The sequence below is a fragment of the Eurosta solidaginis genome, chromosome 1 (assembly GCF_040869045.1).
Source record: "Eurosta solidaginis isolate ZX-2024a chromosome 1, ASM4086904v1, whole genome shotgun sequence".
NCBI classification, from domain to species: Eukaryota; Metazoa; Arthropoda; class Insecta; order Diptera; family Tephritidae; genus Eurosta; species Eurosta solidaginis.
Genome location: NC_090319.1, coordinates 368,740,271 through 368,763,309, shown reverse-complemented (window position 1 = coordinate 368,763,309; position 23,039 = coordinate 368,740,271). Strand labels below are relative to the sequence as shown.

At 39.1% G+C, this 23,039-nt stretch overlaps 2 protein-coding genes across 3 annotated transcripts; one reads left to right on the top strand and one right to left on the bottom strand.

The window, feature by feature from the left end:
- Positions 1-239: 239 nt before the first annotated feature.
- On the top strand, positions 240-21,298 carry LOC137238214 (uncharacterized). Of its 2 annotated transcripts, none has more exons than XM_067762952.1 (3): positions 240-1,142; positions 19,071-19,241; positions 19,333-21,298. In XM_067762952.1, exons 1-3 carry the CDS (start codon positions 357-359, stop codon positions 20,257-20,259), a joined length of 1,884 nt encoding a protein of 627 aa, XP_067619053.1. In that variant the 5' UTR covers positions 240-356; the 3' UTR covers positions 20,260-21,298. The 2 variants fall into 2 exon arrangements, with proteins under 2 accessions (XP_067619053.1, XP_067619054.1); XM_067762953.1 differs by lacking the exon at positions 240-1,142 and adding an exon at positions 18,754-18,956.
- Positions 21,207-23,017, bottom strand: pont (pontin). The gene is made up of 3 exons (XM_067762954.1): positions 22,020-23,017; positions 21,761-21,959; positions 21,207-21,701 (listed from the first exon to the last, which is right to left on the bottom strand). The coding sequence occupies exons 1-3, from the start codon at positions 22,834-22,836 to the stop codon at positions 21,347-21,349; spliced, it is 1,371 nt and encodes a 456-aa protein (XP_067619055.1). The 5' UTR covers positions 22,837-23,017; the 3' UTR covers positions 21,207-21,346.
- Positions 23,018-23,039: the final 22 nt, after the last annotated feature.

The following is a 23,039-nucleotide window of genomic DNA, read 5'->3' as shown; positions in this document are numbered from 1 at the left end:
TTTTATGTAATGAGAAATGTCAAAGTGAGAGAGATGAGACTGAGTTACAGAAATGAGCCGTTAATTCCCCTGTCATTTTATTTTAAGACCTAGTTGATGGCCATAGAATGATGAGAAGCTATTTCATTCATAGGAGCATACAATGGTTTAAGCACAGTCTAATGCGCCCAATTTCTTCTCAGAATCTATCGCTACCGTTAGCGAAATATCGATAAACACTAAAAATGTGCGTGCAGCTGCGAAGCACAGCGGGTTTCGTCGTCGTCTTTGGTTTCGTCTCCAAATTTTCTTTATTTGTTGCATTTTTTTCGAAAGTAAGCGTCGCACAATTTCCTTCCAGATTGAACGGAAAAGGCATGTATATCGGAAAAGTCCAAGGTTTTGATCAGAAGTTTGAACCACCAGAATTCACCCCCAACCCAGCAGAACTACAACCATTGTGTTCACAAGACACAGGCAGTAGAGTCACGATATCACTAATCAGAGAGGATATAAAAGAGTATCGCTTGAATGAAGATGCAATCAAACCAGAGGACCCAATTTTAGATAAAGCAATTCGTCGTGCATTTAAGGCATACAAAACGAAAGGCGACATACGTAACGACCCCGACGCAATACAACGTATACGATATTTCTGGCATAGGATTAAAAATGGTGAAGAACTAGAACTTCCAGACAGCTGCGCCCATGTAAGATCTCATCTGTGTGGTGTTGGTGATAGGAAAGTTAGAGTGGAGTTGGACTATCCCGCTACAGTTACTTTCGGTGAAGCAGTATTTGCGCTGCCTCTCATTAGAGCTTACCAAAAGCACAGAACTCCAATAGCATATGGATACGAAACTGAAGCAGGTGGAATGTGGAAAACATTTGAACAATTTGAAGGCAGGTCCTTCCTCGGAATTGAATTTAAGAAATTTGATAAAAGTTTACCGAAATGGTTAATAGAGGTTGCGTTTGACATTCTAGCGTATAATATGGATTTTACAAAATACCAGGACGCTGGCATCCCTATAACTCGTGCAATGATTTGGATGTGGCAAAAGATTAGTAACTATTGCATTCATACACGAATTAGAATGTGCAACGGCGAAAGGTATTTGAAATCGTCGGGCTTACCTAGTGGTAGCTACTTCACACAGTTGGTAGGTAGCATATGCAATTATATTCTACTCAACTACGCAGCGATGAAGTTTGATATAAATATAAATAACCTATTGGTGTTTGGAGATAATTCCATTTTAGCAGCTGCTGCAAAATTTACACCGGACCAAGTGCAAGAAGCCTTAGCCCCGCTCGGCTTCACCGTCAACGTTGCCAAGTCCGGATTATCTTCAAACATATCGGATTTATCGTTCTTAGGATATAAAATAAATCACGGTTATCCAATAAAAGATAGTGACAAAAATGACGGCTGTGCCTAGGACACTGGTCGTCAGCTAGTGAAATAATTATTCGCGCTGACTTCACACACGTTATTATTATCTTTTGTTTAGTATGTGCTGAACAAGCAGAGTAGCAACATAAGAGGGGCTATTGTTTATTTGCGTGTTTACAAACAGATATTGTGCAAGCAAACGCCCAAGCGCAAAATGTTTTAATGGTTAAATATGAGCAATCTATTTTTCCCGACCAAGGACTGTCTTTTAGTGTAACGCCATTTAATTGATGCGTCCCTCCCAATTTATTTTGTTTAAATTTTTTGTTATACCCAAGCAATAAAGTAGTATTTGTATGACATATTTCCGTACTGTTTATTGAGTGTTAACAAACATGCGTACATACGTCCTACCTCATTGCGTTAGCTTTGCTCATTGCTTTTTTAGCAACTACTAAACCACTAATCATAATGATTTTACTCTTAACAACACAGCCACAGGTTCAATTTTGGTGACCACTGGTCATACAAGCGTAGACAGAACATTTTGCACAATAAAATATGCAATAATATTGCTTTGCTTGAAAGCACTTTGTGCAAATTTATTACTACTCTTACCTACCACACAATTAAAGAACTCTGCAATGTCTCCTATTTGCACTTCTAATAATGAGACTTGGTATAAGAACTCTGATTGAACATGGAGCATGTGTTAATGTGTGTGATAGTTGTGGACGCGATCCTTTCCATTTTGCTAGCGATCATGAAAGTATAAGAGATATCTTAATTGAAAGTGGGGCATATATTAGTAAACAGAACAATAATAGATAGGATTAAATGTAGGGACAATGAAGACAAACTAATATTCGTCAACACAGAGACAGTAAAAATTACATTTGCTGGCGGAGAACTGCCAGAAAAGGTACAACTATGTTTTACAAGTTGTCAAGTGGGGCATTACTTCCCCCCTGCCAAACAGTGTTATAATTGTGGAAGGTTTGGTCATACGAAGGCCGGCTCTAATTCTTGTTTACATATCCTTTTTTAACAACTGTAATTATATATTTGGTACTAATTTGTAAACTTAAAATTTTTTTTTATAATTTAATAAAAAAACAAGTAAGGAAGGTTAAGTTCGGGTGTAACCGAACATTACATACTCAGTTGAGAGCTATGGTGACAACATAAGGGAAAATAACCATGTAGGAAAATGAACCGAGGGAAAACCTGGAATATGTTTGTATGACATGTGTATCAAATGAAAGGCATTAAAGAGTATTTTATGAGGGAGTGGCCCATAGTTCTATAGGTGGACGCCATTTAGGGATATAGCCATAAAGGTGGATCAGGGTTGACTCTAGAATGCGTTTGTACGATATGGGTATCAAATGAAAGGTGTTAATGAGTATTTTAAAAGGGAGTAATCCTTAGTTCCATAGGTGGACGCTGTTTCGAGATATCGCCACAAAGGTGGACCAGGGGTGACTCTAGAATGTGTTTGTACGATATGGGTATCAAATTATAGGTATTAATTAGGGTTTTAAAAGGGAGTGGTGGTTGTTGTATAGGTGGTCGCCTTTTCGAGATATCGCCATAAAGGTGGACCAGGGGTGACTCTAGAATGCGTTTGTGCGATATGGGTATCAAATGAAAGGTGTTAATGAGTATTTTAAAAGGGAGTAATCCTTAGTTCCATAGGTGGACGCCGTTTCGAGATATCGCTATAAAGGTGGACCAGGGGTGACCCTAGAATTTGTTTGTTCAATATGGGCATCAAACGAATGGTGTTAATGAGTATTTTAAAAGGGAGTGGGCCTTAGTTCTATAGGTGGATGCCGTTTCGAAATATCGCCAAAAAGGTGGACCAGGGGTGACTCTAGAATGTGTTTGTACGATATGAGTATCAAATTAAAGGTATTAATGAGGGTTTTAAAAGGGAGTGGTGGTTGTTGTATAGGTGGTCGCCTTTTCGAGATATCGCCATAAAGGTGGGCCAGGGGTGACTCTAGAATGCGTTTGTACGATATGGGTATCAAACGAAAGGTGTTTATGAGTATTTTAAAAGGGAGTAATCCTTAGTTCCATAGGTGGACGCCGTTTCGAGATATCGCCATAAAGGTGGACCAGGGGTGACCCTAGTTTTTGTTTGTACAATATGGGTATCAAAATAAAGGTGTTAATGAGTATTTTAAAAGGGAGTGGGCCTTAGTTCTATAGGTGTACGCCTTTTCGAGGTATCGCAATAAAGGTGGACCAGGGGTGACTCTGGACTTTGTTTGTACGATATGGGTATCAAATGAAAGGTGTTAATGAGTATTTTTAAAAGGGAGTGGCCTTCGTTCTATAGGTGTTCGCCTTTTCGAGATATCGCCATAAAGGTGGACCAGGGGTGACTTTAGAATATGTTTGTACGATATGGGTATCAAATGAAAGGTTTTAATGAGTATTTTAAAAGGGCGTGGGACTTAGTTCTATAGGTGGACGCCTTTTCGAGATATCGCCATAAAGGTGGACCAGGGGTGACTCTAGAATAAGTTTGTACGATATGGGTATCAAATTAAAGGTATTATTGAGAGTTTTAAAAGTTAGTGGTGGTAGTTGTATATGTGAAGGCATTTTCCAGATATCGACCAAAATGTGGACCAGGGTGACCCAGAACATCATCTGTTGGATACCGCTAATTTATTTATATATGTAGTACCTGCCAAGATTTTAAGGGTTTTTTATTTCGCCCTGCAGAACTTTTTTAATTTTCCTCTACTTAATATGGTGGGTGTCACAACCATTTTATAAAGTTTTTTCTAAAGTTATATTTCGCGTCAATACAACAATCCAATTACCTTACCATGTTTCATCCCTTTTTTCGTATTTGGTATAAAATTATGGCATTTTTTTCATTTTTCGTAATTTTCGATATCGAAAAAGTGGGCGTGGTCATAGTCGGATTTCGTTCATTTTTCCTACCAAGATAAAGTGAGTTCAAGTAAGCACGTGAACTAAGTTCATTAAAGATATGCCGATTTTTGCTCAAGTTATCGTGTTAACGGCCATGCGGAAGGACAGACGAACGACTGTGTATAAAAACTGGGCGTGGCATCAACCGATTTCGCCCATTTTCACAGAAAACAGTTAACGTTATAAAATCTATGCCCATACCAAATTTCAAAAGGATTGGTTAGTTTTTGTTCGAATTATGGCGTTAAAAGTATCCTAGACAAATTAAATGAAAAAGGGCGGAGCCACGCCCATTTTGAAATTTTCTTTTATTTTTGTATTTTGTTGCACCATATCATTACTGGAGTTGAATGTTGACATAATTTACTTATATACTGTAAAGATATTAAATTTTTTGTTAAAATTTTACTTTAAAAAAAAAATTTTTTTAAAAGTAGGCGTGGTCCTTCTCCGATTTTGCTAATTTTTATTGAGCGCACATATAGTAATAGCAGTAACGTTCCTGCCAAAGTTCATCATGATATCTTCAACGACTGCCAAATTACAGCTTGCAAAACTTCTAAATTACCTTCTTTTAAAAGTGGGCGGTGCCACGCCCATTGTCCAAAATTTTACTAATTTTCTATTCTGCGTCATAAGTTCAACTCATCTACCAAGTTTCGTCGCTTTATCTGTCTTTTGTAATGAATTATCGCACTTTTTCGGTTTTTCGAAATTTTCGATATCGAAAAAGTGGGCGTGGTTATAGTCCGATATCGTTCATTTTAAATAGCGATCTGAGATGAGTGCTCAGGAATCTACATACCAAATTTCATCAAGATACCTCAAAATTTACTCAAGTTATCGTGTTAACGGACGGACGGACGGACGGACATGGCTCAATCAAATTTTTTTTCGATCCTGATTATTTTGATATATGGAAGTCTATATCTATCTCGATTCCTTTATATATGTACAACCAACCGTTATCCAATCAAACTTAATATACTCTGTGAGCTCTGCTCAACTGAGTATAAAAATGTACTTGTTTTGAATGTTTTTTTTTTATAATTGCAAAATGTCTACTATATTTTCGCTTGTGTATTGCAAAAAATTAGTTAATTATTATTTTTTTAATTTTTACGAATATGTTAGATTATTGTTATGACTGAAACTTTTTTTAACTACGCATAGCATGAATAAATATTTAAAAACGCAATAAAACATATGAAACTTAAAATAAAAATTATATTTATTACTAGCAGACCCGGCAGACGTTGTTCTGCCCTAAATTTGGCCTATCTGCATACATTTTAATAAGCTTTTTCCGTCTACCTCTGCCCTACCCCTCTACCCTTTTTCCTAATCTTTTTATTCACTCCTCCCTCCGTCTTTCTCAGTCTCCTCTCTTTTCTCTTCTCTCAATTTTTTCTCATTCTTCTTCATCTCTTATTGCCAGTCCCAGAGGGTGGTATGTATTTTGTTCCAGTCCCATTCCGAGTCTCAGCCCCATTCCCACTCCGAGTCTCAGTCTCAGTCACAGTCTTAGTCCTTATCCCAGTCCCAGTCCGTCTCTGGTATACTTCCCGGAAAAAAGCATCGTAAATACTAATATAGGCAAATTTATATACGAAATTTCAGGCAAATTGAATAGAAAGTTTGTAAGTAGGTATGTGGGTATTATTAATTCTTGTCTTTATTTCGGCTTCGCATGCATATTTATCAGTTTTGCCAGGTTGATGCGCCTAAATCGAATATCACAATGAACTTTAGAGTTCTCAGCAACATCTTTCATTTGATATCCATCATACACACACATTCTAGGGGTATCCGGGTCCATGTTTTGGCCTATATCTCGAGACCCTAGTCACTCAGCGGTGTAAGACTTACTCTGTATTTAGCATACATCAGCAGCTTCAATTTGATACCCATAATATAAAAACACATTCTAGGTGTATCCGGGTCCATGTTTTGGCCTATATCTCGAGACCGTAGTCACCCAGCGGTGTAAAACTTACTCTGTACTAAAGCATACATCAACAGCTTCAATTTGATACACATAATGTAAAAACACATCCTAGTGTTACCCTGATCCACGTTTTGGCCTATATCTCGAGACCCTAGTCACCAATAGGTATGAAAACTACCCTGTACTAAAGCACTCATCAACAGCTTGAATTTGATACCCACAATGTAAAAACATTGTCTAGGCGTTAACGGGCCCACGTTTGGCCTATATCTCCAGACCCTAGTCACCCAGGGGTATGAAAATTATCCTCTACTAAATCACGCATCAACATCTTTCATTTGTTATCCATTTTGTAGAAACACATTGTAGGTGTATCCGGGTCCCCGTTTTGGCCTACATATCGATACCGTAGTCACCCAGCGGCATAAAACTTACTCCGTACTGAAGCACACATCAACAGCTTCAATTTGATACCCATAATGTAAAAACACATCCTAGTGTTACCCTGATCCACGTTTTGGCCTATATCTCGAGACCCTAGTCACCAATAGGTATGAAAACTACCCTGTACTAAAGCACTCATCAACAGCTTGAATTTGATACCTACAATGTAAAAACATTGTCTACGCGTTCACGGGCCCACGTTTGGCCTATATCTCCAGACCCTAGTCACCCAGGGGTATGAAAATTATCCCCTACTAAATCACTCATGAACAGCTTTCATTTGTTATCCATTTTGTATAAACACATTATAGGGGTACCCGGGGCCACGTTTTGGCCTATATCTCGAGACCCTAGCCTCCCAGTTGTATGAAAATTATCCTGTACTATAACACTCAACAGTTTTCATTTGATATCCATATTGTATAAACACATTCTAGGGGTACCCGGGTCCCCGTTTTGGGCTATATCTCGAGACCCTAGCCTCCCAGTTGTATGAAAATTATCCTGTACTATAACACTCATCAACAGCTTTCTTTTGAGCTCCATATTGTATAAACACATTCTAGGAGTACCCAGGACCCCAGCGGGTTAGGGGATCAGAATATACCCGCGGTAGGTATGCCTGTCGTAAGAGGCGACTAAAATACCAGATTCAAAGGGCTGTGTAGCGCAACCTTTTAGGTTGCCAGCGCAATATATAGCTTCTCCAAACCCAATTGTCAACCTCACCTATCCGCGGCGAATCCTGTTTCACTAACAGACGAGGCTCTGGCGACCCCAAGCTCCTCATGGAACTTGGGGGTAGGGAGGGAGGGAATGGCCTGAAGGTTTAATGTGGCCACATAAATCGTTCCCGAGATGGTCGGGCTAGCACCTTAATGGTGCTATGGTACCGGAGCGTACCGGATTTGTATCCGGCAAAGGACCATCACATCGATAACACTCCCCAAAGCCTTCGGGGAGCAACCTTATCGCTACAACAACAACAACAACAACAACAGGAGTACCCAGGTCCACGCTTTGGGCTATATCTCGAGACCCTAGCCTCCAGTTGTATGAAAATTATCCTGTACTATAACACTCAACTGTTTTCATTTGATATACATATTGCATAAACACATTCTAGGGGTACCCGGGTCCACGTTTTGGGCTATATCTCGAGACCCTAGCCACCCAGTTGTATGAAAATTATCCTGTACTATAGCACTCATCAACAGCTTTCATTTGATATCCATATTGTATAAACACATTCTAGGAGTACCCGGGTCCACGTTTTGGGCTATATCTCGAGACCCTAGCCTCCCAGTTGTATGAAAATTATCCTGTACTATAGCACTCATCAACAGCTTTCATTTGATATCCCTATTGTATAAACACATTCTAAGGGTACCCGGGTCCACGTTTTGATCTCAAGACCCTAGGCACGTAGCGAAAAAAAAGGTAGACGCTGGTTGATTCTCAGACCTACCCAATGTTCTCACAAAATTTCATGAGAATCGGTTCAGCCGTTTCGGAGGAGTTAAGCCTCTGACGCCGTGACACAAGAATTTTATATATTAGACTAGAAGACCCGGCAGACGTTGTCCTGCCCTAAATTTGGCCAATCTACACACATTTTAATAAGCTTTTTCCGTCTGACTCTGCCCTCCCCCCTCTTCACTTTTTTCTAATCCTTTTATTCACTCCTCCCTCTGTCTTTTTCGCTTCATCTATCTCCATCTTCGTCTATCTCTTTCTCAATCTCCTTCTCTCTTTTCTCTTCTCTCAATTTCTTCTTATTCTTCTGCATCCCTTATTGCCTGTGCCAGAAGGTGGAATGTATTTTATTCCAGTCCCAGTCCCAGTCCAACTCCGAGTCTCAGTCCCAGTCCGTCCCTGGATAATATATTACTCTGTACTAAAGCAGTCATCAACAGCTTTCATTTGATATCAATATTGTATAAACACATTCTAAGGGTACCCGTGTCCACATTTTGGCCTATATCTCGAGACCCTAGTCACCCAGGGGTATGAAAATTACCCTCTGCTAAAGCACTCATCCACAGCTTTCATTTGATATCCATATTCTATAAACACATTCTAGGGGTACCCGGGTCCACGTTTTGGCCTATATCTCGAGACCCTAGTCACCCAGGGGTATGAAAATTACCCTCTAATAAAGCACTTATCAACAGCTTTCATTTGATATCCCTATTGTATAAACACATTCTAAGGGTACCCGGGTCCACGTTTTGGCCTATATCTCGAGACCCTAGTCACCCAGGGGTATGAAAATTACCCTCTGCTAAAGCACTCATCCACAGCTTTCATTTGATATCCATATTCTATAAACACATTCTAGGGGTACCCGGGTCCACGTTTTGGCCTATATCTCGAGACCCTAGCCACCCAGGGGTATGAAAATTACCCTCTACTGAAGCACTCATCAACAGCTTTCATTTGATATCCATATTCTATAAACACACTCTAGGGGTACCCGGGTCTACGTTTTGGCCTATATCTCGAGACCCTAGTCACCCAGTCACCTATCCTATATTTCAAGTTAGATCAAACTACACACGGGGTGCAAAACAAATTCAAAATCGGTTCAGTAGTTTAGGAGTCCATTGGCCTCAATTGTGTGACCCGTGTTTTTTATATTTTAAGATTAATATTAGCCGTGTTTTTTTTACACGTAAACGTCTATACGCTTAAACTTTATATGGACTGCTAAGCGTCAAACTTCAAATACTCTGAAATTGCTGCGCATAAAATGTGTACTACCCTGCAAAAATTGTTGAATTACGTGTTCCATTTTCTTCATGTTGGAGTACTCTAACAATACCCTTTGCAATGCTTTTGCGGACCACCATCAGCCGATCACTGCTCGTTTTTTAACGACCGTGATCACGACACGATGACGATCGAACAGAGTTGCCAAAAGTAAAATATTGCATACAAATAACTGAAAATAAAATTTTACTATGACAACTCTGATAAAATGCAACCGCGCACTGGGTTCATGTATACTTACTATAGTATAGAGAAATATTAGCCGTGTTTTTTAACACGCGCGTATACGTTTCGTTTGCGCGTGTTAAAAAACGCCTATCTTCGCTTAGATAATGCTTAGGAGACCCATCTAGCGGCTGTGGTAAAACAAGTAGCTACAGCAACAGGGTGTACCGAAAAGCGGAGACGCAACGCTCTGATGGCCATAGGGTATAACATATAGCTGAATCAGTTGCGATGAATTGTGGACACACATATAATACATAGAATTAGTGTACAGGGTGAAACAAAGACACATATTTCAGTTACATCTGAGTATAATGCGTATTGATATTTAGTACGACAAAATTTATGCGCAGCAATTTCAGAGGTGTATTTATAGTTTGTCTCTTAGCAGTCAATATAAAGTTTAAGCGTAAACGGATATACGCGTGTTAAAAAACACGGCTATTAATTTCTTTATTCACGCAAATGCTAAATAACATAAGAATATTCGTAGTAAAAAATATAAAAGTTGTATTGCCCCTCTTCATTTACTTTCATTTTAAATTAAATTCACTCCGATAATTCTTTCCGACACAATTCCTCTTAAGTACTTTGGCATATGATCCTCTGTGGGTGCTACATGGAGTACTACAGTGAAAGTACTTGGAAAGTACTCTCACGTATGTACTCTATGGAATACTCACAAACAAAGCGAGAGTGGGATCACCTACTCCTCTCCTAGGGCATCGCAATGATAATTGGAGCCCTTTTTTGTATGAATATAGATTAGTTTTGGAACACTCCTATACTCCTAAAGGGGTATTCCTTACATTATTTATGGAGTACTCGCGTTTTTTGAAGGGTACTAAATTTCAATACGCATTATACTCAGATGTAACTGAAATATGTGTTTTTGTTTCACCCTCTTCACTAATTCTATGTGTTCTATGTGTGTCCACAATTCATCGTAAATGATTTACCTATATGTTATACCCTATGGCCATGAGAGGGTTGTGTCTCCGCATTGCGGTACACCCTGTGGCTGTAGCTAGTTATTTAACCACTGCCGCTAGATGGGTCTCCTAAGCATTATCTAAGCGAGGATAGGCGTTTTTTTTCACGCGCAAACGTAAACGTATACGTGTGTATAAAAAAACACGGCTATTTGAAGCTCACAAATATAATAAGCAAGTAAGAGAGATTTGAGTTCGAAAGTCCCTTAAATATTTTAAGTTTTAGATTTTGAAAAACTGTCAACTCATTTCTTTTTGCTTAGTATAGTTAGTATATGCGGTTTAAGTAGTTAAAGAGTCTTTATATATACTTTTTTTCACTTTTCTCAACGTAAATACGTTTTCAAGTATTTTTGTATATATGCATGTAATATAGGTTTACGCCGATCACTTTATCGGCGGCGGCGTACGCCGGTGTTCTTACTTGATTTTTATATTTAAAAAAATTGTTTTTGGGAAAAGTTTTGATTGTATGCATTTAAGGAAATCAACATGTTGACCATTTCGGAAAGATCCGGTGATTTTGCCTCACGATCTCGCAGATTGTTCAAAAATTTTCAGGAGTAGCTACTTGCGGAGGGATCGTCCCTCGTTCACTTACTCCAGAGATGCTCCGAACCTAACCCCGGTCTTTGGAATTGGTACAGCTGCGTCTGCTGAAAAGAAATAGAGATACACCAAATAGCCACACTTTTGTCTGTATATCTCGCGGAAAGCGTAGTTTCACCTAGGGGGTTAACTCCTAATAATCGTCGCGAACACAATTTCTTTAAATCATTTGTGGCTATTTGGCGGTCACGCACAAAGGCGGCTTACGGTTGCTATTAATAGTCTATTAATACTCATGACTCTCGTGGCACAGGGCGCCTCCCGTTTTTCGGCTGTTTTTACGATACCACGCCTCTTGACCTTCACACTATATGCCAGCACAGAAGCTATAGGACTGCGACTTCGAACTCATACCTTCGTCGACGTCACTTTCCTAGAAGCTCTAGCTGTAGCTCCGAAGACTTTGTAACGGACGCTTTTGTCGCGATATGCTGCCGAGCTACACCAGAGAAACACCTTGAAACGTTAGGGAGTGACTATTCGGCCAAGGATGCCGCCTTCGAAATCATAAGCAAACTAAGTGGATGCCATTGCGTAAAGGGTGAAAATCGTATAATCCTCGACGCATCTACATAATTAAAATTTTACAAGGACCTTGGATAACATTTTTAAAATTCAGACCAAAGTTTGCAGACGTTTGTGTTCACATCATTGATTTCAATAGTCTTCGTTAAATCAAAACGATATTTTAGAATGAAAGTCGACCGATTTTAAGTTGAAAGATGTTAACTGCTGTTGTTGTTGTTGTTGTAGCGATTAGGTTACTCCCCGAAGGCTTTGGGGAGTGTTATCGATGTGATGGTCCTTTGTCGGATACAGATCCGATACGCTCCGGTAACACAGCACCATTAAGGTGCTGGCCCGACCATCTCGGGAACGATTTATATGGCCACATTGAACCTTCAGGCCATCCCTCCCTCCCCACCCCAAGTTCCATGAGGAGCTTGGGGTCGCCAGAGCCTCGTCTGTTAGTGAAACGGGATTCGCCGCTTGAAGGTGAGGTTGACAGTGTGATTCCTTCAAGGGACTAGTTTGGATAGGGCCGCCAACTTTAGTGAGCATATAAATGTATTATATAACTTTTAATGTTTTGTTTTAATAACTTGGCGAATTGGATGATGCAAAGTCCGTGTTAAGCTGACATCGAAAAGGCCTCTTTTTTAAAATAACTTTTGAACAATTAGAAAGAGTAAAATTTAGCAATTGTTTCTTATAACTTTCGACCATATCCGACCAATTTTCGACTTGAACAATAAATGGCCTAAATAGTCTTAAACGAGTAGAAAATATAGTAACGCGCTGGACGCCGCCGCCGCTGCGGCCGCGCCGATATTTTTGACATTCGGCGGCGGCGTGCGAGAAATCGGCGACGGCGGCGGCGTGTATCTCTAGCATTTAAGTATGTATATATATGAGGTATGTTAATGTTAAAGCGTTGACAAAGAGCACCATTTAATCCAGATTAACAAACTCAATAAACGAAAGCTTTGCAATTTAGCAGCAACCCCTTTATTTTATGCCCCTATTACCGTTTACAACTCAACTCTGGTCGGGTTGAAATTTCGCAATTTGGTATTACAGATTACAACTCAACCTGTCAAAAAAATGTCGGTTGAGTTGTCTAGTCTAACAACTTTTTGTGGCATTACCGTTTACAACCTTGTGTTGGTGTAGTTGCCAAAGCCATCAAAATCTTACAACTGATTACTAGCAGTTGTCTCATACAATTTTGCAGTTGTTTTGACAAAATGTAACGTTTTACAAAACGGTTCACCACCTGATTTTTAACAAAAATTTTCAATGTTGGTATCAAAAGACACGATTCGACCACAGATTTAAGAAACTGAAAACAAAAATTAAAAATTTTACTTCTGTCATATCATTTCGGTTCAAATTTTCATGTGGTTGTTGTATTTCGCCATATTTTTTGTACACACTAATGCAGAAAGGCGTTGGACCCACCCAGGGTTATTTTTAAAAATCTCTGCCAAAGGCCGCCAACGCAGAAAGATGTTCTGTACAATAAAACTGTGGATCGAACCTCATATTTCGGACCCTCTCGGCCCATTTTGTGGGTTTTTGTAAATATTTTTCGATAGAAAAAAATTTTAATTTCCGCTTTCGAATCCTAAAAACGGACATCGAAACGTGTCTTTTGATACCACCTTTGATAAGAGTTAGATGGTGCACGGGCTCATAAAACGTTACCAAAAAAAAAAAAAACCAAAAAATTTAAAGCCAGTAGTTAAACCTTTTTTAATCAAACAATAATCAACAATTTTGTACACATATATGGAAAAAAAGAACGTTTAAACGAAGGATTACGTTGAATAACTTTTTGACTTTATGGAGCGGCATTCCGAAGTTGGATGAGGCTGGCCGGAGTTCGGTGGCAGCCAAAATAGGTGAAATTATGCGACCGTGAGTACCATTGATACTACCCACTACACCTGGGAATCCTGTTTTAGAGTAAAATACAATATTTGCTGTTTGGGTTTTAATCCACATGGCACAAATATGCTCCTCAATATCTAAAACCAGTCCAACACCAAAATCATTTCCACAGCATTTTTGATAGCTGCCGTCAGCAAGGAATCGGAGTATGGCGCATAATTTTAAAATACGAACGCGTATTTTAAATTCCTTCCATTCAAATCTGCAAATAACTTCATGAGAAGCTCATCATTTGTTACTTAAACATTTTCTTACTTGGTGCTTGGTAGTTCCAAGGGATTGGAATGATCACGCGAATGTTTTCCGTATTCGCGACATGTCAATCACCAACATTTTCGCCATTATAAAATAGATTTTCATATAATGTCCGTTTTACTTTTATTTTGTAAATGTGTGGCGGTGCAGTTCAAGTTTTCAGAACAAAAGTGTTGCTTAGCAACTAACATTTAAATTTTATATTGTTCAACAAGTTTTCATAGTTGAGTCAGTCATTAAATATTTTTCATTGTGAAATAATAAAATACATTTATATTTAAATTTCAATAGGAAATATTTATTCTTTATTTTCCTATATTGGTGATCCCGATAAAAGTTTAACGCGTATCTCATAAAATGCTTCGAGATGAAGATCAGCTCGTTACCCTTCGCGTAGAAAATGAGGAGCTTCAACGACAAATCGACGAATTTCCTCCACAAATTGATCAGCTGTTCATTTATCTGTCAAATCATCACTTTCTGAAGTTGGCAACTCAATTCAACTTCAACTGAAATAAGTTGTAATTCGTAATACCAAACAGGAGTTGAGTTGTCTGAAAGTTGAGTTGTTTTAATTACAACCCAACTAAGTTGAGTTGTATACCGTAATAGGGGCATTAAACTCTGAATTGGCTTCATATAAGAGGTTAAACTCATATATTTTATACAAAATTCTAAGTTTAATAAATAACTTGGCTCTCTGCAAGCGGGCCTTAATCTTCAACAGAACCCATTTCACGATAAACTCATCAAAGTAAGAATGCTGAAATCATTTTATTTTATTAAATGTTTGGGAAAAATTTAAACAACTCGACATCAGGGCGGCCAAGGCGACAGCTGTTTCGGGATTTGAACTGTTGTTGTTGTTGTTGTAGCGATAAGGTTGCTCCCCGAAGGCTTTGGGGAGTGTTATCGATGTGATGGTCCTTTGCCGGATACAAATCCGGTACGCTCCGGTACCATAGCACCATTAAGGTGCTAGCCCGACCATCTCGGGAACTATTTATGTGGCCACATTAAACCTTCAGGCCATTCCCTCCCTCCCTACCCCCAAGTTCCATGAGGAGCTTGGGGTCGCCAGAGCCTCGTCTGTTAGTGAAACAGGATTCGCCGCGGATAGGTGAGGTTGACAATTGGGTTTGGAGAAGCTATATATTGCGCTGGCAACCTGAAAGGTTGCGCTACACAGCCCCTTGAATCTGGTATTTTAGTCGCCTCTTACGACAGGCATACCTACCGCGGGTATATTCTGATCCCCTAACCCGCTGGGGGTCGGGATTTGAACTCGCACTCCCTTGTGCGTCCTAATTTCGAGTTGTTTAAATTTTCCCAAACATAATAAAATAAAATAAAATTTAAATAACTGCTTGCAAAAAATGCTTGAATATATTTAAAAGCACATGAGCAATCCCCGCTTTGCAATAACAATCAACTATCATAGTTAGCTGTTGTTGTTCCTACTTTTTTTTATTTTCATTAGATTTAAGAATAGATAATTGGATTTCAAAAATGGTTAAATTTATTTCAGAAAACGTTCTATGCAGACGCAATAGCAGTGCGACATATGAGAGTTGGAGAATAATTATTTTTAAATATTTTCTAAGTAAATATATTAACTTATTATTTATTTTATGTTATTTAATTAATCACTCCCGTTAGAGGACATTGATGACAATTTGTAATTGGTCATACCTATTCGATGGGGCGAAACACTGCTAAAACAACAACAACAACGGAACTTGCCTTGGGACACTCAAAGTGCACTTACGCTTCTCATGTCCCAGCGGGTTTGGGGCAGAGAATATTGCCGCGATAGGTATTCCAATCATAAGAGGCAACTAAAATACCGAGAGGATTCAGGGCTGCTAGCGAAATTAATAGCTTCTTCATCTGGTTCTTTAGTAGACGAGGCTCTGGCGACCCCAGGTTCCTCATGGAACTAGGGAGTGGGTGGGGGATGGCCTAGAAAGTTCAATGTGGTCATGTTAGGCCCGATATCTCCCCTGTCGGCAGTAGCTAAGACATTTGAACCAGTCCTGCTAACTTATTTCACAAACGTGCGGCTTGCTAACCAAAAGCATGACTTTCGAAAATTACATCACGCCACCACCGCGCTAACGGGCATCGACACACAAGTAAACTGAGGATGGAACCAAGAACCTGACCACAGAACTGTACGCGTAATGCCACAGTTATCTAAAGCTTTTAGCAGAGTCAACCACACCAACTTTTCTTCAAGACTTGGAAAGATCTACCTAGTCTCAAAAGTTGGACCGCAAATAAATTGAGTGGTCGACAGGTATCGGTCCAGTTCAGGAACGGAACATCAAAACCAAGATAAATTGAATAAGGGGTGCCTACGCCGTCGACTGCACGATAATGGTAGCAGGTCCTTGTCCTTCTGATGAGTTGTGGTGTACAATTAAGAACTACTTCTACATACTTTGTTCACAAATGCGGTAAAGAAAATTTCCGCTATGTTGGACATCCGCGTCGATGGCTTTCGCTCTCGACTATTTGACACCCAAAAGTTTCGCGAGCATTCAGCAGCAATTGTACCCAAGGTTCAGAGGTGTAGCAAAACCCTCAACTCCACTTGAGCCGAAGAACAATATCCCAAACTCCCTCGCTTACCCCACTTGGGCCGGAGACAAAGAAACGCTCATAACAACCCATAAAAAAATTGAACAGCCGCTTGTGCGCTAATCGTCTGCAATATGATCGCCAAGCTTAAAATGAACACTGAAAGAAAATGTAGGCCTTCCAAACACCACATTCAAAACTATCACGCGACGTCTTATGTCGGCAGAACAACATCATCAGCGGGAAAACTCCCTATAAAGGAGAAAAACGAAATGCTGACCAGACAGTTACTGTTAAATACTCCGAAACCTGGGTATCCTAGCAGACAACTAATTGCTGGGGTCCCATCTTAGTACAAACCTGTTGAATAAGCAAATTTCCTCGGGAGTTCGGAATGGAAGTAGAGGATATTGATGACAATTTGTGAGAAACTACGCCCATTTGATGAGGCGAAGCATCATTACTACAACAACAACAAGAGTCATTCCAATACAGAGGGGGAGGAGTGCGCCATATAATACAAGGGATTATGAGCAGTACGCTTCTAAGTGCACTTACGCTTCTCATGCCCCAGCGGGTTAGGGGGTCAGAATATTCCCGCGGTAGGTATGCCTGTCGTAAGAGGCGACTAAAATACCAGATTCAAGGAGCTGTGTAGCGCAACCTTTCAGGTTGCCAGCGCAATATATAGCTTCTCCAAACCCAATTGTCAACCTCACCTATCCGAGGCGAATCCTGTTTGACTAACAGACGAGGCTCTGGCGACCCCAAGCTCCTCATGGAACTTGGGGGTCGGGAGGGAGGGGATGGCCTGAAGGTTTAATGTGGCCACATAAATCGTTCCCGAGATGGTCGGGCTAGCACCAAATGGTGCTGTGGTACCGGAGCGTACCGGATCTGTATCCGGTAAAGGACCATTACATCGATAGCACTCCCCAAAACCTTCGGGGAGCAACCTTATCGCTACAACAACAACAACAACAGCAGTAGTCGACTCTACTGGCCGCGAAATCTAGCGTTTGGAACTTCGTGGCGAACAATCCGTCGAGGAAGAAAAAGCGCCGACCGGATGAAGGCGGCAAACCTCATTTTATGAGACGAAAGATAAGGGAAAACATACAATTTCAGGTCCGCGAAACAAGCTATCCACTATGGACCTATATACATCAAAGGAGGGGACTAGCGATATTATCAGAAAGGACGAAATTTTTGTTAAGCTAAAGGAAGCTAGAAAGGAGTCCCTTGTTCACTCGGAAGCTAAAGGCACAATTAATGGTAACATAACCAGAAAACCATAACTAGATAACAGCTGATCGAACCTACCTTATGGAAATCAATGTAATCGATTAATAGTGCCATACCATAACGCAAACGCCATAACCATATCATAGCCAACCAATTGGTTTTTATGATTTAATCGGGGATTGCCCGTATTGCTTTTTTAAATGTATGAAAACATTTTTTAAGCAATTTTTAATTTTATAATTTATTTAATAATTTGGGAAAAATTTAAACAACGTGACATCAGGACGTCTAAGGCGGTTGGTTTCTCGCCATATCCATAACCTAAAAATATTTGAGTTGGTGGATTTAATAACTTTTTGTAGGTTTTATTCATTGTTTTGGATACGTTATGACTAAGAGACTTATTTATTGTGGAATATATTTGTAATTTCTTGCGTTTCCTTAATTTTTATGAAATTTTCACGATTTTTAGGTTAAGGCACGATTAATCGGTCACATTGGAGATGGTTATGGATATGGGTATGGTTACGACTATGGCGTGAGGGTTAAGGAAATTTAATTAGCCCTTAAAGTTGCGTCCCCGCCTGTCCACGTAGAGATAAACAAGACATCACTTCAACCCCTCTGGGACAATGTTTACCGAAAGGTAGAGATTTGTAGAAAGGAAGCTGATTAGTGTCATGATAAAAACGATGTGGGACGAACCAAATACAGTTTTTTTGTGATTTTCACTTACTGAATACCGAAATCATTGCAAGTCAGAAAAATTGTATCTAATGAGAAATCTCATATTGAGAGAGATGAGAAGAGTCTTCGGGGAGTGTCGCTATCGCTACAACTACAACAACAACTGTCCTTAATTTCCCTCTCAGTTTATTTTAATACCTAATTAGGGCCTAGAGTGATGAGAAGCTATTTCACTGGCAGGAGCCCACAATGGTTTAGGCACAGTCTAATGCGCCCAATTTCTTCTCAGTATCTATCGCTACCGTTGTCGAAATATCGATAAAAACGAAAAATGTGCGTGCAGTTGTCAAGTACAGCGGGTTGCGTCTCCAAATTTTGTTTATTTGTTGCATTGTTTCGAAATTACGCGCCGGTAATATATAAATCCAGAAATATTGTTTTCCCAAGTAACACTTAAAAAGAATTTGGGTTACAAAGGTAAAGCTGAAGTTGGATGCATTAATTTTTTCGTCATTTATTTTTGTAGAAAAATAACAAAATGATGAATAATGGTGGCGAACCCATTATCACGGTGTCGCTGGAAAGGCCAGGTCAAAAGGATCTACCATTAGCCAATCTAGATCACACAACCAGAAGCTTACTAGCAAATGGTGGCCCCTTAACCGGCATTAATATGAAATCTTCACCAGTAGCCAAGGTAGATATACAAAAAACAAAATGAGTGAGGGATACGCCGCTGTAGATATCTTATCTCATATCGTATGTTTTGATCAATTCTACATTTTTAGAATTTTTGGACAGAGCTGCCTCAAATGGTAGTAGTCGAGACACGCTTCATAACTGAGCAAATAGCTATACAAAATGAAATATATTCCGCGCAAACATTACTACCAATCACTGACAATAGGAATGCTTCGATGATAAGGAAGTCCTTCTCTCAAATATCTACCCAAACAGCAGCACCACCATTATCTGTAGATGAAGCATCAACAGTAAAACCTGATGTCGCAGATGCCGAAGTTACTACTGATTGTAGCAACCCTTGTCGTAGTCGTGCCATACAAACAACAAAGTGTACCAAAAAATCAGGAGATATTGGCATCCAATGTAACATAGAAGATGATTTATCATTTGCAAACAACAACAACAACAATGGTGTGTTAAATGATGAAAACAAATTAAGCGAAAGAGAAGAATTTTTAATATACTCACGAGAAAAGTCTATATTTTATATGAATGGTAGAAGAGAATGTATGGTTTGTGGGGAAATTGAAATAAGTTTGGATCGTATGCTTTCGCATTTGGCTCTACACTGGGGGCCATCGGCGCTTTGTCATTTGTGTGGTTTAAAATTTGAGCATCAAAAATTAATGTCAACACATAATTGTAAGGTGGAAAAGCGGCAAACAAAATCTAAAAAGCAACGTCGTAAGTCATACAAACAGTGTCCGATATATTGGTGTGGATTTGTTTGCAGTTCTAGAAAAATGTTCAATGAACACTTACGTTTGCATGATGTCAAACAAGGACGGGCTTGCATTACTTTTACACTTGAGCGTATGATGGTGTTGAAAAGGCCGATTAACATTCAACTTAATGCTTCACATCGCTGTAATATATGTAAGCGAGTTTGCAAAAGCTCTGTAAGATTTGTTAAACATCGTAAGAGATGCATTGCTAGCTTTATAGTACGTTTGAAAAAGCGAAATTACTAAAATATGTGTTTCTCTACAATTGTTAATACACTTAACGCTGGGAGAATCATGTCCTATTTATAAGTCTCTAATTTAAGTTTAAGAATGTTGTAACACTCGTAATTTTTATATATGCCTTGAGTTTTTACAATGCAAGGTAGCTTTAATGAAGGTTATAGACCGTATCCGAATAAACAAAATTCGAATACTCGAACCTCTCGTCCACCTCTGGGCTATAGCGCGTAGTGTACTTGCTGATATCATTGGTGCCGAGCCAATTACCATTAAAATCAAATCTCGTCAACAGATTTAAAAAAAAAACAGTTGTTGGTCAGCCTTTCGAGAGGATTTCTAAAATCAGAAGCTTTGCTACCATATATTTTCCTTCGCATGAAATATTGAGCTCAAAAAGGGCTTTAATCTATAAAACTTAACTTATTATTTCGATAGGCCACTGTGTAAAGTTGACATTAAACTATAAAATTAAGAACCTATGATTTTGAACAAAACTTTTAATGTTGAAAAAATTGTTTACTAAGAAATTCATGATACGCATTAAAGTCGTAAACTGTCTTAGGATTCCCATCCAATAACAAGAGTGATGAAATACAGACCGTGTCACTTGAACAAAAACATCTTTAGCTGTATTTCGTTGCAAACTATTACAATTAAAACAATAGCTAGCTTACCGAAATTTACAATGATATGAACCTCATCGATTTACAAATCGTGCGGAGATTGAAAAACGGCTGAATTAAAATAAAATGAAGATCGTCAATATGCATTTAAGAAATTATATGTAAATTCACTTTTTTTTTTAAATATACATGGGTAGTTGAAACCGGAAAGCCAAATTATTGAATAATTGACAAAATTGCAGTCCCAATTTTTGACGTACAAAATTAGACAACAAAGGGATTGCCTAATTCCATTAAAAAATAATATATTAATGTTACACGAGATTTAAGTATAGTATATGAAGTTAGTTGGATTTATTTTTAAGACAAGCGAAATTCTACAGCCTTCGAAATATGTTTTGAAAAATAAAAAAAAATACTTAAAAGTAGAGAAAACGCATTTTCCATATAGGTACAATATGCGCCACACATTACATCATATATTTATTATTCTTCTCTGATAAATGTTTTGAAGAACGTTTAGCATCGAGAAATAAAGAATGTACATCATCAATGTCATCCTTGGTAATTTGTGTGCGGCCATTCACTTTAGTCATTTGATGTGCAGGTGTAAGCAATTGTACAGCGTAGCGTAAAGTAGAAGTGCTACCGATTTCACTGAGACGGGTAAAAGCTGCTTCCTCTAATTGTAGACCTTCGGTCTGAGCGCGCAATTTAATAATCTGCTCCATTTCGGTTGAGGAATACGGTAATGTACGTATGATAAGTAAACGATCAAGTAAATCCAAGGGTATGCCATGTGGTGATGCGATATCGGTGGTGCCACTGTAAGGAGAAACACACTAGTTTAAAACACAAAAGCTATAGAGATTTCTAAAACATACCGTATAACGCAGCGTCCACGATTTGTAGCAAAGATGACTATAGGCGCAATCGGCGATTCAAGTGACTTATGCAAATATGTAAATGTTTCCAAATCAAGCATATGTATCTCATCGATAAAGAGGACACCGGGGACAAGTTCAGCTATGCCTTGATCGATATATTTGTTGACGACTTTATTTATCTCCATACGCAATTTATCTGCCAAATAATTTAAGTGTATTAAGTTGTGAAACCAAAATAAATAAAAGTGGTGCCTACCTGTAATTTCAGTTTTCTTTGGCTTCATCAGCTGACCCATCATTGAGAGCACATCTTGCCCGCCTTGTGGTCTTGCATTAGCCACATCCAAATCGTGCAAGGTGACATCTTGTATAACCTCTTTCTTTTTGTGTACATCGCCTTTGGGTAGTGGCACATATTCTTCTGTTTCCAAATCGAATTCTGTAGCAAAAGTGTCGCTACGTCCTTGACGCTTCACAGCGCCACTATTCGCTTCAATATAAATTACATCACCTACTTCAACCTTTTCTTTTTGTAACGATTCAAAAATACTGGGATCAAGTTTTAATTGTTTTGTTCCTTTTGCTGTCTTTAAACCTATTACAACATTACTAATAGTCTTGCCATAGCCACCCATTGGATTTTCAGTTTCAACTGGAGTCAATTCAGTTACTTCACCTTCGTACACCTCCTTTGTTTCGCGTATGCGTAGGCCAATTGAACGTCGGAAATTCTCCATAAGAACTTCGGTCTTTTTAATTTCGCTGCTGAACACCTCAGACCCAACCATTGGACAAAATGGCACTTTGTTACCCAATTCCTGCGCTATGGCCAGAGCAATTGCAGTTTTACCGGTGCCAGGCGGTCCGGCCAGAAGTAATGCGCGCCCTGCCATTTTCTTCGATTTAATTAGATCGACTACAATACCTGCTGCTTCTCGTGCCGCTTTTTGTCCCACTAGACCAGCCGCTATTGGTAGTGGCACACCATTCTCGTCCAGTCCCAGGCCCTTCACGTGACTGTGCGCTGCAATGCGTTGTGTTCGTACTGTGCTTTTTACTTCTTCGATCTTCATATCGTTTCTAATTCTCTGGGTTTTACAAATGGCAAACTTTGGTGGTTTTATCGATCAAATTTATATTTTTCTACGAATAATTGAAATATTTAACAATTTTCGCAGCGCACGCTTGTTCGCTATTGTGTTGTTTTTGGTTTTTCAGTTGACGGCCGGCTGTCAAACAATTGCTGTTGTCAAGGTGAAAAGTGAGAAATGAATTT

Excerpts from the sequence above, each read along its gene's own strand:
- LOC137238214 (XM_067762952.1), top strand. The coding sequence starts at position 357 with ATGTATATCGGAAAAGTCCAAGGTTTTGATCAGAAGTTTGAACCACCA. Across the intron at positions 1,143-19,070 it reads GTAGCTACTTCACACAGTTG|AAAAATAACAAAATGATGAA; the intron begins GTAGGTAGCATA and ends TTATTTTTGTAG. Across the intron at positions 19,242-19,332 it reads AATCTTCACCAGTAGCCAAG|AATTTTTGGACAGAGCTGCC; the intron begins GTAGATATACAA and ends CTACATTTTTAG.
- pont (XM_067762954.1), bottom strand. The coding sequence starts at position 22,836 with ATGAAGATCGAAGAAGTAAAAAGCACAGTACGAACACAACGCATTGCA. Across the intron at positions 21,960-22,019 it reads AAAGAAAACTGAAATTACAG|ATAAATTGCGTATGGAGATA; the intron begins GTAGGCACCACT and ends ATTATTTGGCAG. Across the intron at positions 21,702-21,760 it reads CGTGGACGCTGCGTTATACG|TGGCACCACCGATATCGCAT; the intron begins GTATGTTTTAGA and ends TTCTCCTTACAG.